The sequence below is a fragment of the Rhinopithecus roxellana genome, chromosome 6 (assembly GCF_007565055.1).
Source record: "Rhinopithecus roxellana isolate Shanxi Qingling chromosome 6, ASM756505v1, whole genome shotgun sequence".
NCBI lineage: Eukaryota > Metazoa > Chordata > Mammalia > Primates > Cercopithecidae > Rhinopithecus > Rhinopithecus roxellana.
Window position 1 is genome coordinate 58163012 of NC_044554.1, and position 16209 is coordinate 58179220.

At 37.2% G+C, this 16209-nt stretch overlaps 1 protein-coding gene across 6 annotated transcripts in view; it reads right to left on the reverse strand.

Moving 5' to 3' along the window:
- AGBL3 (ATP/GTP binding protein like 3) overlaps positions 1-16209 on the reverse strand; it is a 149565-nt gene that overhangs the window by 96061 nt on the left and 37295 nt on the right. The window contains exon 6 of one of the 6 annotated variants that reach the window (XM_030933093.1): positions 976-1114. The exons of the other annotated variants lie outside the window; for them this stretch is intronic. Coding sequence (XP_030788953.1) covers positions 976-1114 — 139 coding nt within the window. The remainder of the gene's footprint in view (positions 1-975; positions 1115-16209) is intronic. 6 annotated transcript variants of the gene reach the window in all.

The window sequence follows — 16209 nt, forward strand, 5'->3', positions numbered from 1 at the left end:
CTATGCTAATTCTAAATCCTTTGTATTCCTTGGTAATTCAAGAGAGCACACAAAAACAGGTGTTTGATAAAAGTTTATATATTTCAACCTAATTATATTTTCTATATAAGAAATGATTAAAGAGTTACCAAAACTGAAGCAAAGTCCAGCATTTCTTTTTTCACTTCACACATATGTATCTATTACAGTCTAAAACTAGGAATATAAAATAACTATCACTGAGAGATTTAAACACAGATAAATTAATATGATCACATAGATTACATAATTTGAACTATTTGAGAACAAGAACTGCATTTGATAACTATTTACATCCCTCTACTTAGTCATTGGAGATACTTATATAAAGGCAAAAATAATAATTTCACTGGAATATTATTTATATACATAACAATATTACCAGGTTAGTCATGACTATTTTTCTCTATCAAGTAACTTTCTATTCTATCAGCACTCTGCACTCAGCATGTAATGTGTATGTGTACAGTTGTAAATAATCACCTAGGAATAGGTAAAATAAATGTTGCAAAACCTTGATAGCTGTCGAGTCTAGGTGATAGGTATGTGGCAGTGAACGCAGAATTGTACTATTTTCTGTACTTAAGTGTATGTTTAAAGATTTCCATAAATTTTTAAATAAAATAATGCCCTTGGGATATTCTATGGAACACTCATCCCAAGAACTACTTCAATACAAAGTTTGAGAAGCACTGTGTGTGTGACAATTTATATTACCATACTGAAAATGTACAGTACAGAAGCCTTCTTAACTTTACACCTCATAGTTCTCAAAATTATTTGAACTCAGAATCTTTTATACTCCCCTCCTCCACAATAATTTCTAATTATTAATAGTATCTATACTTCAAGGAATTACAGTTTCATAATAGATACTAAGAACTTTAATGTACTTGATACAGAAAATAATAAATAGTTGATGGTCTAGCTCCTTAAATAAAAATAATTAGAACCTACACTTTGACGACCTTCTGTAGATTACCACTCTCAAACCTTGCTTCAAACATCAAAGTATTGTCACGGTAATCCACAGGTTGCTTCAAAGGTGTTCGGTTACCCCCAACTCGGGAATACACAAAACAGGGCTCTTTGTAAGCTGATGAGAGAAGAAGATCATAAAGATGTCAAGGCACACCTAAAGTAAGAAGGTTATTCTGCACAGAGTTTGGAGCAATAGTACAAGTATAAGGATTGTAAATTTTCAAGTAACTGGACACTAATTTATATAGACGTGTTGAAATAAGAGAGTCTAAGAGTATTTAGACTAGAAAAACAATGGCTAAAATAAATTCATATATTTCTTACATTACATTAAAAATACTCATTTGGCCGGTGCAGTGGGTCATGTCTGTAATCCTAACATTTTGGGAAGTCGAGGCAGGCAGATTGCCTGAGCTCAGGAGTTCGAGATCACCCTGGGCAACATGGTGAAATGCTGTCTCTACTAAAAAAAAACAACAAAAAAAATTAGCCAGGTGTGGTGGCATGTGCCTGTAGTCCCAGCAACCCGGGAGGCTGAGGAAGGAGAATCGCTTGAACCTGGGAGGCAGAGGTTTCAGTGAGCAGAGATCGCATCACTACACTTGACCCTGGGTGACAGAGTGAGATTCGGTCTCAAAAAAACAAAAACAAAAAAAAAAAACAAAAACAAAAAATTCACTCCGTTTCTGGTCATGATGAAGTAATTGGTTCTGAACTTGCCCTTTCACTGTAAATGACTATAAAACTGGATAAAGGATATGAGCTGTTTTCATGCATTTGGACAACACATAGAACAACTATGTAGGATATTTGAAAGATCAATACATGAAGTGAGCCTATGTTGAGCTCTGGCTTGCTGCATAGAGGTACTTGCTGGACTACAGCCTAGGGAGGTGGCATTTAGAACAGTATGACAGTCTTGAGCTGAAGAGGGAAGATTGTTGCTTGGGGCTGCTGAAATTTGTGGGTCAGGACACCAGGGAAAAGAAAGCTACATAGAGAACCTCAACAGTCTACACAGTGGTTTCCCAGTCCTTGGATGAGGGTTTGGCTACCAGTCAAAAGATGAGACTAAGAAAGACGCAAGAGAGCACTACTGTGGGCTGAGACGCCAGAGGACATACACTTCTGGGATATATTAGAATTCCAACTAATCCAGAGTGGAAAGATTTCATGGAATACCTTAGGCATTCAACAGTGACTCCAGAAAGGCTGTATCTTAGGCATAAGTACCATATTCAAGAGTAAAGGTCATGACATAGCACTGGGGATAAAATGAAAACAGACCTGCCCCTATACAAAATCAGAGCAAGCCTGAAAGAAGCAAAATGATCTCCCAGCAATTTAATTGCCAGAAAGAACAAAATTCAATATAATGTTTAAAAGAACATAATACAGGACGGATGCAGCGGTTCATACCTGTAATCTTAGCATTTTGGGAGGCCAAGGAGGGTGGATCACCTGAGGTCAAGAGTTTGAGACCAACCTGGCCAATATGGTGAAAACCCATCTCTACTCAAAATACAAAAATTAGCTGGTGTAGTGGTGCATGCCTGTAGTCCCAGCTACTCAAGACGCTGAGGCAAGAGAATTGCTCGAACCCAGGAGGTGGAGGTTGCAGTGAGCTGAGATTGTGCCACTGTACTCCAGCCTAGGTGACAGACCAAGACTCCATCTCAAAATAAATAAATAATAAATAAAAGAATATAATACAGACTCCCTAAAACATATCTTTTACAATGTTCTACATATCATAAAAACATAAGGCATTCAGAGAAGCAGGAAAATGTGATCCATGAATACATATAAAATTCAGCAGACTCCAAGATAACGCACATGTTGGAATTAACAGAGAAGGACTTTGAATATATATTCAAACACAAAAATGAAAATATAAGAGATCATGAGAAAACAGATAAGAAATCTCAAAAAAGAAAAAAACTAAAAAGAACCAAATGAAAATTCTAGAGATAAAACTACAATAACTGAAAGATTTACCAGATGACACAGAGACACAAAGTGAGCACATGTTGGAAAAATGGTGCTGATAGACTTGCTCAACACAAACCTTTAATTTGTTTAAAAAAAAAACAAAACAAAAAACAGAAAACACAGTATCTGTGAAGCACAATAAAGCAAAGCACAGTTACCCAAGGTATGCCTATATCATTGTTTCCTATACAGATATTCTTCAATTTACATTAGGGTTACCTCTCAATAAACCAATTTTAAGCTGAAAATATCATAAATCAGAGGTGTATTTTCAACTTGTGATATTTTCAGCTCATGATGGATTTATTTGGGTATAACTTCATTGTAAGTCAAGGAGGGTGTTGAATATGTATCACTTTTACACCATTGTAAAACTGGAAAATCATAATTCAAACCATTGTAAGTAGGAGACCATCTGTATGTAATGTGAAGATTTAATTATTCCATACTATATTCATAAATCATAACATCATTTTGTATGCCATAAATATATACAACTATAATTTGTCAATTTATAATTGAAAATTTTAAAAAGAAAAAAAGAGTTAAAGCTTGCAAAAGAAATAATCAGTGAACTTGAAAACAAATACAAATTGTCCAAACTGAAAGACAGAGAGGAAAAAAGTGGACAAATATCCAGTGACATGTGGGGACATATCTAGAATCCAACATACGTATAATTGGAATTCTAAAAAACATGAAAGAGTGGTATGGAAAAACTATGTGAAGAAATAATGGCTGAAATTTTCTCAAATTTTGGTGCAAAACCCCTACTAAGCTATGGATCCAAGAAGTTCAGCAAACTCCAAGCAGGATAAATATTAAGATAACCAAATCTAGGCACACCATAGTCAAATTGCTGAAGACAGCCAGAGAGAAAAAGACACATTACATACAGATGGTCTCCTACTTATGATGGTTTGAATTATGATTTTCCAGTTTTACAATGGTGTAAAAGTGATACATATTCAACACCCTCCTTGACTTACAATGAAGTTATACCCAAATAAATCCATCATGAGCTGAAAATATCACAAGTTGAAAATACACCTTTGATTTATGATATTTTCAGCTTAAAATTGGTTTATTGAGAGGTAACCCTAATGTAAATTGAAGAATATCTGTATAGGAAACAATGATATAGGCATACCTTGGGTAATTGTGCTTTGCTTTATTGTGCTTCACAGATACTGTGTTTTTTTGTTTTTTGTTTTTTTTTTTGTTGTTGTTGTTTTTTTAAACAACGGTTTGTGTTGAGCAAGTCTATCAGCACCATTTTTCCAACATGCGCTCACTTTGTGTCTCTGTGTCATATTTTGGTAATCTCACAACACTGAAAACTTTTTCATTATTATGATATCTATTATGAGTGATCTTTGATGTTACTGTTGTAATTGTTTTGGGCCACCATGAACTGCACCCATATAAAATGGTGAACTTAAGTGCTGTGTGTTCTGACTACTACACCACCACCCATTCCCCCATCTCTCTCCCTTTCCTTGGGCCTTCCTATTCCCTGAGACATAACAATATTGAAATTAGGCCAATTAATAATCCTACAATGGCCTCCATGTATTCAGGTGGAGAGTCACACATCTCTATCTTTAAATCAAAAGCCAAAAATGATTAAGCTTAGTGAGGAAGGCATGTCAAAAGCTAAGATAGGCCAAAAGCTAGGCCTTTTGTGTCAGTTAACCAGGTTGTGAATGCAAAGAAAAAAATTCTTGAAGGAGACTAAAAGTGCTACTCCAGTGAACACACAGATGATTAAAAAAAAAAAAAAACAAAACAGTCTTATTGCTGATATGGAAAAAGCTTGGTGGTCTGGGTCAAACCAGCCATAACATTCCTTTAAGCCAAAGCCTAATCCAGAGGAAGGCCCTAATTCTCTTCAATTCTTTGAGGGCAGAGACAGGTAAGGAAGCTGGAGAAGAAAAGTTTGAAGCTAGCAGAGGTTGCTTCATGAGGTGTAAGTAAAGAAGCCATATTAATAACATGAAAGTACAAGGTTAAACAGCAAGCGATGATGCAGAAACTTCAGCAAGTTATCCAGCTCTAGCTAACATAATTGATGAAGGTAGCTACACTAAACAACAGCTTTCAATGTAGACAAACAGCCTTCTGTTGGAAGAAGATGACATCTAGGACTTTCCTAGCTAGAGAAGAGAAGTCAATACCGTGCTTCAGAGCTTCAAAGACAGACTGACTGTCCTCTTAGGGGTGAATGCGGCTGGTGACTTTAAGTGGAAGCCAAAGATCATTTACCATTCTGAAAATCCTAGGGCCCTTAAGAATTATGCTAAATCTATTATGCCTGTGCTCTATAAACAAAACAACAAAATCTAGATGACACCACATCTGTTTACAGCATGGTTTACCAAATATTTTAAGCCCATTATTGAGACTGACTGCTCAGAAAAAAGATTCCTTTTAAAATATTACAGCTTATTGACAATGCATCTAGTTAACCAAGAGCTCTGATGGAGATGTACAGGAGATAAACCTTGTTTTCATGCCTGTTAACACAACAACCATTCTGCAGCCCATGGGTCAGGAAGTAATTTCAACTTTCAAGTATTGTTATTTAAGAAATAGATTTTGTAAGGCTATAGCTGGCCTAGAGAATTACTGTTCCTCTGATGGATCTAGGCAAAGTAAATTGAAAACCTTCTGGAAAGCATTTTCCATTCTAGATGCCATTCAAAACATTAGTGATTCATGGGAGGAGGCAAAAATACCAATATTAGCAGGAGTTTAGGAGAAGTTGATTTCATTCCTTATGGATAACTTTGAGGGCTACACAACTTCATTGGAGAAATTAACTGCAGATGTGGTGGAAATAGCAACTAGAATTAGAAGTGGAGCCTGAAGATGTGACTGAATTGCTTCCATCCCATAATAAAACTTGAATGGATGAGGAGTTGCTTCTTATGGATGAACAAAGAAAGTGGTTCCTTAACATGAAATTTATTACTGCTAAAGATGCTGTGAAGATTGTTGAAATGACAACAAAGCATTTAGTATATGCCATAAAATTAGTTAAAAACTAAGGATTTAATAGGACTCACTCCAATTTTGAAAAGTTTTACTGTAGGTAAAATGCTATCAAACAGCATCACATGCTACAGAGAAATCTTTCATGAAGAGTCAATTATGTCACAAACTTAACTGCTGTCTAATTTTAAGACATTGTCAAACCCACCCTACCTTCAGCAACCACCACCCTGATCAGTCAGCAGCCATTAACACTGAGACAAAATCCTCCACCAAGCAAAATGAACATGAATTGCTGAAGGCTTAGATGATCGTTTGAATTTTTTAGCAATAAAGTATTTCTAATTAGGGCATAGATTTTTTTTTTTAGACATGATGCTATTTCACATCTAATAGACCTTCATATCCACTTGGACACCACCAAAAAATTTGTGACTTACTTTATTGAGAGGTTCACTTTATTGCAGTGGTCTGGAACTAAACCTGCATCTCTGAGGCATGGCTGTATAAATTATGGCTGAATTCTTTTTGAAAACTTATGCAAATATATAGAGTTCATGTGAAATTTTGTTATATGTGTGTAACATAGAATGTGTAGTGATCAAGTCCAGGTGTTTAGGGTGTCCATCTCCTGAGTGCAATATATTCTTGTTTAACTACATTCTATGGCTGACAACAGAGGCTACAAGACAATGGGAAAGTATCTTTAAAGAAAAAAAAGCCAACTCAGAATTCTATGTTCAGTGAGAATGCCCTTCAAACAGTGGTGGAAAAAATACAGGATTAGACAAATGAAATTTGAAATAATTCACTGCCAGCCAACTTAAAACTGAAACGAAATGCTAAAGACGTTCTTTGGGATAAAAAACAATGATGCCAGATGGAAATTCAGATCTACAGGAAGGAATAAAGAGGAGAAGAAATGGTAAATATACAAATAAATATAAAATACTATTTTTTCTATTCTTAATTTCTTTAAAGGCAACTGACCCATTTAAAACAAACAAAAAAAGGTATACTATTAATTTTAAATAGACTGTAAGAGGCCAGACACGGTGGCTCACGCCTGTAATCCTAGCACTTTGGAAGGCCAAGGTGGGCGGACTGCCTGAGCTCAGAAGTTTGAGACCAGACTTGGCAACACGGTAAAACCCCGTCTCTACTAAAATACAAAAAATTAGCTGAACATGGTGGTGTGCGCCTCTAGTCCCAGCTTCTCAGGAGGCTGAGGTGGGAGAATCGCTTGAACATGGGAGGTAGAGGTTGCAGTGAGCTGAGATCATGCCATTGCACTCCAGCCTGGGTGACAGAGCAAGACTCTGTCTCCAAAAAAATCAAATAAAAAGTAAAATAAAATAGATTTCAAGAAATTATATATTGTAACTTCTAGATCAATCAAACAAAACATGAGGTATACCTAAGAAAATATTTTAATAAAAATGAAATAATAAAAGGTGTCTGACCTTCAAAAAGAGGAGTAACTGAGGAATAAAAATGAGATGGGCCAATTAATAAGATAGACCCAAACCCAAACATATATACAAGTACATGAAATGCAAACTGTCAAACCACTCTAATTAAAAGGCAGAGATTGTCAAATTAGATTTTTTAAATAAGGTATTACTATACACTATCTATAAGAAACAGAATTTAAATATAGTTTCACAAAAATTTAAAATAAAAGGGGGAGTTATTCTAAGTAAACAGTAAACATAAGAAAACTGGTATTGACTATATTACTCTAACAACATAAAGACATGATATAATGCCAGAGATAAAAAGAAATATTTCCTAGTTATAAAAGAGACTGGCTGGGCATGGTAATCCCAGCACTTTGGGAGGCTGAGGTAGGTGGATCACTTGAGGTCAGGAGTTCGAGGCCACCCTGGCCAGCATGGTGTCTCTACTAAAAATAGAAAAATTGGCTAGGTGTGGTAGCACATGCCTGTAATCCCAGCTACTTGGGAGGCTGAGGCAGGAGAATCGCTCGAACCTAGGGGGAGGAAGTTGCAGTGAGCCAAGATCGTGCCACTACACTCCAGCCTGGGCAAAAGAGCAAGCCTCCAACTCCCTAAAATAAAATAAAATAAAATAAAATAAAATAATGGTATTTATTTCTATTTTTTTGCACTTTGATGTGAGAATCTGCTTGGGGTGATTTCAATGTTTTTGAATTTATTGGGTCTTGCTTTATGACAAAGCATGTGATTGATCTTAGAATATGTTTCATGTGCAAATGAGAAGAATATACTGTGGTTGCTGGGTGTTCTATTAGGTCCAATTGGTCAAGAGTCCAGTCTAAGTCTAGAATTTCTTTGTTAGCTTTCTGTCTCAATTATCTTAACACTGTCAGTGGGGTGTTAAAGTCTCCTACTGTTATTGTGTGACTAAGTCTTTTTATAGGTCAAGAAGAACTTTTATGAAACAGGATGCTCCAATGTTGGGTTTGTATATATTTAGGATAGTTAAGACTTCTTGTTTAATTGAACTTTTTATGTAATGCCCTTCTTTTTCTTGATTATTGCTGACTGAAAGTCTGTTTCATCTGATATAAGAATTGTGATTCCTGGCCCTTTTTGTTTTCTGTTTGTCTGGTAGATATTTCTCCATCCCTTTACTTTGAGCCTGTGGATGTTAATATGAGATGGGTTTGTTGAAGACAGCCAACAGTTGGGTCTTGTCTTTTTATGTAGTCTGCCACTCTGTGCCTTTTAAGTGGAGTGTTCAGACCATTTACATTCAGTGTTAGTATTGATATGTGAGATTTTAATCCTGTCATCGTGTTATTAGCTGGTTGCTCTGTAGATTTGATTGTATAGTTGCTTTACAGTGGGCTATATGGTTAAGCATGTTTTTGTGGTAGCAGGTATCATTATTATTTTATTTGCATATCATCTTGTAAGGCTGGTCTAGTGATAACAAATTCCCTTGGCACTTACTTGTTTGAGAAGGATTTTATTTCTCCTTCACTTATAGAAGCTTAGTTTGATGGGATATGAAATTCTTGATTAGAATTCTTTATTTAGGGATGCTGAAAATAGGCCCCTTCTGGCTTGTAAGGTTTCTGCTGAAAGGTTTCCTGCTAGCTGGATGGGGTTCCCTTTGTAAGTGACTTCACCCTTGTCTCTAGCTGCCTTTAAGATTTTTTCTTTCATGTTGACTTTGGTGATTCTGCTGACTATGTGCCATGAGGATGGTCATCTTGTATAATATCTTGCAGGGCTTTTCTGTATTTCTTGAATTTGCGTGTTAACCTCCTTAGTGAGATTGGGAAATTTTTGTGAACTGTATCCTAAAATACATTTCCAAGTTGCTTACTCTCTCTCCTTCTCTCTCAGGAATATCAACGGGTCATAGATTTGGAATCTTTACATAATCCCATATTTCTCAAAGGTTTTGTTCATTAAAAAAAATTCTTTATTTTTGTATGAGTTTATTCAAAGAACTGGTCTTCAAGCTCTGAGAGTTTTCTTCAGCTTGGTCTAGCCTACTGTTAATGATTCTAACTGTATTATGTAATTCTTGTAGTGAATTTTTCAATTCCAGCAGTTCAGTTTGTTTTTTTTTTTCTTAAAATGGCTATTACATCTTTCAGCTCTTGGATCATTTTACTGGATTCCTAGATTGGGTTTCAACTTTCTCCTGAATCTTGATGAGCTTCCTTGCCATCCAGATTCTGAATCCTCTATCTCTCATTTCAGTCATTTCAATCTGGTTAAGAACCATTGCTGGAGAGCTAGTGTGCTCATTTGGAGGTAAAGGGACACTCAGACTTTTTGAATTACCTGAGTTCTTGTGCTGATTCTTTCTCATCTGAGAAGGCTGGTGTTCTTTTAACTGTTTTTTAAGTTGAGTATAGTCAATTGGCTTCATTTCTGGGTGTTTTCAGAGGGCCAAAGCTCTGTATAGGGTATTATTTGTGGATAGATTCATGCCCTGGGTTTTATAAGCAATGAATGTATATTGGCAGAATATTTTTGGTATTGTAATTTGTGCTACAAACCAGTAGATGGCGCTTAAGAGTAATGGCCAGCAGAGAGGCTCTTAGCTAAAGGGCTCTTCTGGATTTCAGCACACCTGCAGCAGCACTCTATAGTGGGCAGGTGGAGAGATGACCCCCATCACCAGGCCTGCTCTGGGCCTTGCAAGAGTCCCCTCCAATCACTAGTGCCACTTCTGTGTTTTTTTGTTGTTAGATGTTCCACGTTGTGGGGCTCCCACACCCTTCCCACACGGTCCTGTGGAGGGAGGTATGCCCTGCTCCTTTGCTGGCCCATGAGCTTGCATGTCTCACCTCTCTCAGTGTTCTCAGAATGGGGGCTCCTCCCACTCAAGTGCTGGCCTCAGATCTACACTCGGCACTCACAAGCTGCATGCCAAAGCCCTGGGACGTTGTGACTGGCCTGTGCCTCCATGTGGCCCCTTGGGGTCGAGCACTAGCTGTGCTGGGGGATGTGAAGTGCTCCTAGGCCACTGGGAAGTATTCAGATGGGGCCGCCAGCAAAGCACCAAGGTTAGGCAGAGGAGGTTGTGCTGTGCATATGCTCCTGCAGGAGCAGCCAGGCAGGGGCCTTGGGAAGGGCTAGCGGGCAGAAGGGCCTAAAGAACAGACATGCCCCAGTCCCACAGGATAGGATAGTCAGCCCTGCTCTCTCTTGACCCTGTAGTCAGCTGGGGTTACAGTGACTCAGAGGAACATAGGGAGCCTTAGGAGATGGGCACCTATGGCTGTGTTCTGCTTCAGCTGCCCCATGTGCAAAATCCCCTGGACTCCATGCAGACAAAAGCTCTGTCTTTGCCTACTCTCCAGGCAGATTCCCCTGCCAGTTCAAATATCTGTGGGGGTCATGAAATCTCTTGTAGCTAGGATCCCAGTAATCTGCAGCAAAAGCAGGCTGCCCCACCATCCCTTCACTTGCCTCTTCCCTAGGACCATTCAAGGGTGGGAACTAGCCCTGGCATTCAGCAACCCCATGCAGGGTTCCTAGCTTCCTCTTCAGCCTTGGTGTCTGTACCACCTCTCTATCAACCCTCAGTGTTTTCTCTCTGAGGATCTGTTCAAAGCATGTTGATATACTTGATATTTTGGTCTCTCTCAGTCCTGACTGTCTAGTCAGCCATCTTGTCTCCTCCTTCATTGAGTTTTTATAGCACATGAAAAAGTAAAACATTTGAAAACCATAGCACAAAGAAAGGGACAAAGGAATTGAGAATATACTTTTGTAAGGTGCTCACACTGTATGTGATGTGGTATAACATAATTTGAAGATAGTCTTCTAAATTAAAGATGTATACAAAAAAAAAAAACCTAGGGCAAAAATTTAAAAACAGGTATACATGATAAGCCAATAGTGGAGATAAAACAGAATAATAAAATACAGTCAAATTAATGTCAATGAAGGCAGACAAAGAATTAAAAAGAAATAACATATGGAATAAAACACAGCTAGTAAGATGGTAGCTATTAATCCAACAACAATAATTATATATTAAACATGATAATTAAAGGACAGATTTTTTAGTTTATATAAAAAGCAAATCCAACCATAAAAACTCTAGAAGAAAACCTAGGCAACACCATTAAGAACATAGGCATGGACAAATATTTTATAATGAAATCACCAAAAGCAATTGCAACAAAAGCTAAAATTGACAAATGGGATCTAATTAAACTAAAAAGCATCTGCATAGCAAGGGAACTATCATAAGAGCAAACAGGCAACCTACAGAATGGGAGAAAATTTTTGCAATTTACCCATCTGATAAACGTCTAATATCCAGAATTTACAAGAACGTAAACAAGTTTACAAGGAAAAAAAAAAAAAACCATCAAAAAGTGAGCAAAGGATATGAACAGACACTTCTCAAAAGAAGACATTTATATGGCCAAAAAACATATGAAGAAAAGCTCATCATCACTGGTCATTAGAGAAATGCAAATCAAAACCACAATGAGATACCATCTCATACCAATCAGAATGGTGATTATTAAAAAGTCAAGAAACAACAGATGCTGGTGAGGCTGTGGAGAATAGAAACACTTTTACATTGTTGGTGGAAATATAAATTAGTTCAACCATTGTGGAAGAAAGTGTGGCGATTCCTCAAGGATCTAGAACCAGAAATACCATCTGACCCAGCAATCCCATTACTGGGTATATACCCAAAGGAATAGAAATCATTCTATTATAAAGATACATCCACATGTATGTTTATTGCAGCACTATTCACAATGGCAAAGACATGGAACCAACCCAAATGTCCATCAGTGATAGACTAGATAAATAAAATGTGGTACAAATACACCATGGAATACTATGCAGCCACAAAAAGGAATGAGATCATGTCATTTGCAGGGACATGGATGAAGCTAGACAACATCATCTTCAGCAAACTAACACAGGAACAGAAAGCCAAACACCACATGTTCTCATTCATAAGTGGGAGCTGAACAATGAGAACACATGGACACAGGGAGAGGAACAACACATACCGAGGCCTGTCAGGGCCAGGGCGAGGGGAGGGAGAGCATCAGGACAAACAGCTAATGCATGTGGAGCTTAAAACCTAGGTGACAGGTTGATAGGTCCAGCAAACCACCATGGCACACAGATACCTATGTAACAAACCTGCACATTCTGAACATGTATTCCAGAAGTTAAAAAAAAAAAAACAAAAGCAAATCCCAATGATATGCTGTATATCTCCCAAAATAAAAAAAGTTAAATATAAAACATAGGTTAAAAGTAAAATGATGGAAAAATATATATGCACTATACAAATACTGATAAAAGAAAGATTGACTATCAAAGTAGATTGCCATGGATAAAGCTACAATATCAATATGGTGGTACTGGCATAAGTATCAATACATCAGTGGAACAGAATGAAGTGTCTAGAAATAGACCTACATATATATTGTTAACTGACATTTAATAAAGGTGGCAGGGCAATTCAGTAGGTGATAGGATAGTCTTTTCAATAGCTGGTGATGAATCAATTTTGTTAAAAGGTGGGAAAAAACGAACCTTGACCCTTATCCCAAACCATTCACAAAAAATGATTCTAGATGAATCAAAGTCAAAGATAAAAAAAGTGAAAAGAATAAAGTTTCTTCAAAAACAATAGGTGATCTTGGGAAAAGCAAAGTTTATAGATAGAAAGGATGCAGAATGCACTAAATTTGAAAGAAAAACAATTGGTAATTGACTTCATAATAGTTTAAAAGTTCTACTCATCAAAAGATATTGTTATGAAAGTGAAAAGGACTTCCACAGATGAAAGTGAAAATTTCACCATATCATATATATATATGTGATACAGCATTTATATCTTGAATATGTATCAATCATAAAAAGGCAATTTGTGGTATAGTTATATGATGGGGTACCATTTGGCAATATAAAAGAATCTGCTAACATGTATAAATCTGAAAACATAATTCCAAGTCAAAGAATTCAGACATAACAGTGCACTTACTGTATGACTACATTTATATGAAGCTAAAAGTCAGGCAAAACTAATCTATGGTGACGGAAATCAGACCAGTGTTTGCCTGGGGCTGGAGCTGGGGACTGACCAGAATGGGAGAGATGGGAACTTTTGGAGTGATGGAAGTGTTCCACACTTGATAGGAGTGTTGGTTACACAGATGATATATTTTTCAAAACTCACCAAATTGTGTACTTATGATCTATACATTTCATTCTATTTACATTTTACCTCAATTTATCCAAAATAAAAATTAATCAGGTCTCATACTATGCCACATTCTTCAGTATCCTGTCCTAGGGTTTTAACTTTGTAAGAACATTTAATTTTCATTGACATTTAAATCACATCCTACCTACTGAAATTTGTCTTTTCTGCTCTTTTTTCTCATTTGTGAAAATGGAAAAAGGTAAGTATTTACAATTAATCTTTCACATGTTCAATGAAAATCAAGTAAGTCAAGACTTTTTTTCATCCTCAAACCTTGTTTCTATAGCTTTCCTTTCAACTTATGGACAGGCAGATCTTCACATCTCCCAAGTATGGCATAAAAATAGGATTAAGTGGGGTTGATTGCAATGGATATTCTCTGATTCTACCTACAGATCTATCCTCTACTCTTCTGCACATTATACGTTTCCAAAGAGGTTGATCTGTATTGACTGCCTCAGAGGTACTCTTGCCCTTTGGCTGTGGACAATGGGAGGCACTGGTAGAACATGGGAAGTTGGGAGGAGAGCGAAATTGGGTTATTTATCCCCCTAGCATTTTCCCTTCAGTGCCACAGATTGTCAGTTGTCTGTTTGGTTTTTTTTATTATTATACTTTAAGTTCTAGGGTACATGTGCATAACGTGCAGGTTTGTTACATATGTATACTTGTGCCATGTTGGTGTGCTGCACCCATCAACTCGTCACTTACATCAGGTATAACTCCCAATGCAATCCCTCCCCCCTCCCCCTCTCCATGATAGGCCCCAGTGTGTGATGTTCCCCTTCCCAAGTCCAGGTGATCTCATTGTTCAGTTCCCACCTATGAGTGATAACATGTGGTGTTTGGTTTTCTGTTCTTGTGATAGTTTGCTGAGAATGATGGTTTCCAGCTGCATCCATGTCCCTACAAAGGACACAAACGCATCCTTTTTTATGGCTGCATAATATTCCATGGTGTATATGTGCCACATTTGCTTAATCCAGTCTGTCACTGATGGACATTTGGGTTGATTCCAAGTCTTTGCTATTGTGAATAGTGCTGCAATAAACATACGTGTGCATGTGTCTTTATAGCAGCATGATTTATAATCCTTTGGGTATATACCCAGTAATGGGATGGCTGGGTTAAATGGTATTTCTAGTTCTAGATCCTTGAGGAATCGCCATACTGTTTTCCATAATGGTCGAACTAGTTTACAGTCCCACCAACAGTGTAAAAGTGTTCCTGTTTCTCCACATCCTCTCCAGCACCTGTTGTTTCCTGATTTTTTAATGATTGCCATTCTAACTGGTGTGAGATGGTATCTCATTGTGGTTTTGATTTGCATTTCGCTGATGGCCAGTGATGATAAGCATTTTTTCATGTGTCTGTTGGCTGTATGAATGTCTTCTTTTGAGAAATGTCTGTTCATATCCTTTGCCCACTTTTTGATGGGGTTGTTTGTTTTGTTCTTGTAAATTTGTTTGAGTTCTTTGTAGGTTCTGGATATTAACCCTTTGTCAGATGAGTCGATTGCAAAAATTTTCTTCCATTCTGTAGGTTGCCTGTTCACTCTGATGGTAGTTTCTTTTGCTGTGCAGAAGCTCTTTAGTTTAATTAGATCCCATTGGTCAATTTTGGCTTTTGTTGCCATTGCTTTTGGTGTTTTAGACATGAAGTCCTTGCCCATGCCTATGTCCTGAATGGTATTACCTAGGTTTTCTTCTAGGGTTTTTATGGTATTAGGTCTAACAGTTAAGTCTCTAATCCATCTTGAATTAATTTTCGTATAAGGAGTAAGGAAAGGATCCAGTTTCAGCTTTCTACTTATGGCTAGCCAATTTTCCCAGCACTATTTATTAAATAGGGAATCTTTTCCCCATTTCTTGTTTTTCTCAGGTTTGTCAAAGATCAGATGGCTGTAGATGTGTGGTATTATTTCTGAGGACTCTGTTCTGTTCCATTGGTCTATATCTCTGTTTTGGTACCAGTACCATGCTGTTTTGGTTACTATAGCCTTGTAGTATAGTTTGAAGTCAGGTAGCGTGATGCCTCCAGCTTTGTTCTTTTGACTTAGGTAATGCAGGCTCTTTTTTGGTTCCATATGAACTTTAAAGCAGTTTTTTCCAATTCTGTGAAGAAACTCATTGGTAGCTTGATGGGGATGGCATTGAATCTATAAATTACCTTGGGCAGTATGGCCATTTTCACGATATTGATTCTTTCTATCCATGAGCATGGTATGTTCTTCCATTTGTTTGTGTCCTCTTTGATTTCACTGAGCAGTGGTTTGTAGTTCTCCTTGAAGAGGTCCTTGACATCCCTTGTAAGTTGGATTCCTAGGTATTTTATTCTCTTTGAAGCAATTGTGAATGGAAGTTCATTCCTGATTTGGCTCTCTGTCTGTTACTGGTGTATAAGAATGCTTGTGATTTTTGCACATTAGTTTTGTATCCTGAGACTTTGCTGAAGTTTCTTATCAGCTTAAGGAGATTTTGGGCTAAGACAATGGGGTTTTCTAAATATACAATCATGTCATCT